Raw genomic sequence first — 3,039 nt, 5'->3', positions numbered from 1 at the left:
TTTATTGCTCAGAGCAATTAAAAACATATATATATAATAAATAGCTAATAAAAAGCCCCACTGTCTGCAAAAGGTTTACTTACAGAAATAACAAGCGGTGACCCGAGCTCCGCTCCTTGAACTTTTTGCTTATTAAACTAATCCCAATCCTGCGAAGACTTGCCAAGATACTGAACTTCATGCCTAACAACTTCAGTACGTTAAGTACATGAGCCCTCTGTAATATCAGGCCTCAAGTGTCTCCTCAGTGAATTTCTTACTCTTCTGAAGTACAGAAAGCAGCAATCTAAATTGGAAACAAGGACAAACCAAGGACAAAGAAGTTGGGAGGGTGAATGAGCTCACCAAAACACCTTTATCCCTTAGCGAGGAGCCCAAATGGGAGTCAATGCTTTTCCCTGCCTCACTGCCTTGAATTCAGAGAGATGCTGGAGGTCCAAGTGGCTCTCATGTTTCCTTGATGGCAAAGCAGGTGCATGAGGAACCATTTTAAAGGATGATTCAGGAAAACCAGGAAGATATAGCAGAAAAATATTTATTTCATCACACTCATACAGTTTTTACGTCTTTGTACACAAAAGAGACTAGATTAAAAACTGATTCCTTGAAAAATCTATTCCACAGGGTGAGATTTACAGTAGGAAACTTTCTGTGCAAGTCCATACACTCTACTAAATATAAAACAAATACAGGAACAGAAAGCAGAGCATATTAATCTTGTTAAATAATCGAGTTACAGCATTAAAATCACAACCTGCATTTAAATTCCTAATTCAGCAATTAGTTTTACTTCTGTAAGTATATGTAATCCATAGTAACATCTGACATTCCTGCAGTAACCAGCAGCACCATAAATATTCTCTAAAGCTGGACACATCACTGCACACAAGATCAGAAGCTGATTTCCCAAGATAGCACTGCGAGGCAAACCGGTCTTAGAGAAAAAGCAATGTCCTTACGGCCTGTCAAGTCAAGACTAAGCTCCAGAAAAGATTATTTACCCGTTAAAACCTCTCACCACAAGAGACTGAAAAACATTCAAGTGCAGTTAAAAAATGGTCATTTCAAGTGCAGTTTAAAAAATGGCAAGTAAAGTGCTTGATCCTCTTTATTTACTGCCACTATGCCAGTGCAGTTTGTTTCATGACATTGTAGATAACGCTGGTTTTGGTACAGAGGGGAGAAAAAAAATTGCCAACCCACAGACCTATGATTTGCACTGCTAGACCTCAATTTAGGAAAAAAGCACTTAAGGCATATTTACCATTAGTACTGAAGTCTGCTGGAACAAACAAGTGGGATCCTCCACACAATCCAGTTTGTTCTGGCTTTTACCATTTGCTGGCTTGGACCCACTGCCTGCCAGCAACAAAAGTGCTACCTCTTCTTTTGGGGAAGGAACCTTGTTCCACAGGAACCTATGGGGAGCTTCAGAGACAAAATAGGGCTGAGCCTGCACCTAGCTAATGCTGTAGTGGATTTTAGCAATGCTCCTCCTCACAGACACTGACAAAGTGTGGCCAAGAACGGATCTGGTATGTGCATCTTTTCTCGGCAGACAGCCACCAGTGCTGCCTCCAGGATTCTTCCAGACTCTGGTGTGATATTTGCCTAATTATGAAAATGAAGGATATTGTATTAGAAAAAAATGCATTGCTTTGAATAGAGATGGGTAGAAAATGCTGTTTTAAAAATCTGCTTTACTCAATCCATTGTTCCCCTTTCACCTTTCCCAAGTATCTTTGCTGGTAGAAAAGTCCTGTAGGCCAACTTCCTATTTCTACCCTCCAGCTGCCAGGTTTTTTCCTACCCTCAGCTGGTGATGTCAGCAATTGTTCTTGTCACACTTTTAATGCCTTAACAGCTTTGGTCAGGTTACTGTAAAATCCAGCTATGCTAGCAGGAAAGAAGGAATCCACCACCGTCTGGGGAAGATAGCCACCAAGATCAGTCTGAAAGAAACTGAGGAGTTGGGTCCTGTCTGGCTCCCTGCAAAGACAATGCAAGTGATTTTATAGTCAGCAGTTTAAAAGCCTTGAGAACTTTACAATGACTTTTACATGTGTAAGCTAATGATAAGATATTTTTAAGTACTTTTTTTTTTAAACACACAACAGACATTAATTCCAAATTTCAGTGAATGCGGCGATCCCCACAAGTCAAATTACAGTCAAACTCGGCCCTAATTAGGTACATGACTCTGTTTATGAATTATGGCAGTGTAATAAACAACCAGATACTCATTTACCAAAAATTAAGACTATACTTGTATGTTCTGCTGAATCTCTGCTTAAGAGGTCAGCAAGAATCCTACAGTGATGACAGTTCCTGTAACATTAAAGACTTCTCTCTAGGAAATGAAGAGACTAATTCATTGCACAAGGAAGAGAACAAAAAGGGCACTCAGCTACGATTACCAGTCAAAGGATGACAGAAACATGCCATTGCCAAGAGGCTACAGATCACATGTAGCCATATCCACATAAACACACCACGCAATGGATAAGAAGGGCTTTAGAATAAATAACATTCCAATAGATCACTTCTTACCCTGGAAGAGGGATACAGAAACAGCCACAGGGATAATTAAAACCTCTCACGAAATTTGGTTGAGGAGGACACAGCGGGTGCTCCACATTGGTGGCTGTAAGAAGAAGTGTTCAAGAAAAGAGTAATTTTCACATGAGACAGGAAAGAGTCCTTGGTACTCAAAGCACCAGCTGAGAAGCAAACTCACTAAAAGAGAATACACGTAAGAACAACGGCAGCGTAAGCTTTTCAGTGTGGGGCTGTGCCATACAAGCAGTCAGAGAAGACCATTAAAAGGAACCACTCTGGCCATGGAATGGGGAAGTCAAAGAAGTGCTGAATTTAGAAGCAATTGTTACCGAGCTCTAAGCTAAGCATCAAGACACTTTGAGGGAGTTTCACTGAACCCATGTTGTGTGAGGGCATTGCTTTTCTTGAGAGGTCATTCAAATTACTTCCAACAAATCCATACCACAGAGATATATGCCACTTGACTGCTGAGAAGCTGCA

At 40.6% G+C, this 3,039-nt stretch overlaps 1 protein-coding gene across 1 annotated transcript in view; it reads right to left on the bottom strand.

Annotated features, from left to right (window-relative positions):
• Positions 1-717: 717 nt before the first annotated feature.
• The window catches only part of STARD5 (StAR related lipid transfer domain containing 5), a 5,717-nt gene continuing 3,395 nt past the window's right edge, over positions 718-3,039 (bottom strand). The window contains exons 4-5 of the mRNA XM_009643875.2: positions 2,551-2,644; positions 718-1,989 (exon numbers count right to left, since the gene is read on the bottom strand). Of these exons, the coding sequence (XP_009642170.1) occupies positions 1,842-1,989; positions 2,551-2,644 (242 nt within the window). The 3' untranslated portion in view covers positions 718-1,841. The remainder of the gene's footprint in view (positions 1,990-2,550; positions 2,645-3,039) is intronic.

The sequence above is a fragment of the Egretta garzetta genome, unplaced genomic scaffold (genome assembly GCF_000687185.1).
Source record: "Egretta garzetta isolate BGI_Z169 unplaced genomic scaffold, ASM68718v1 scaffold287, whole genome shotgun sequence".
NCBI classification, from domain to species: Eukaryota; Metazoa; Chordata; class Aves; order Pelecaniformes; family Ardeidae; genus Egretta; species Egretta garzetta.
This window is presented reverse-complemented; position numbering and strand designations above follow the sequence as displayed.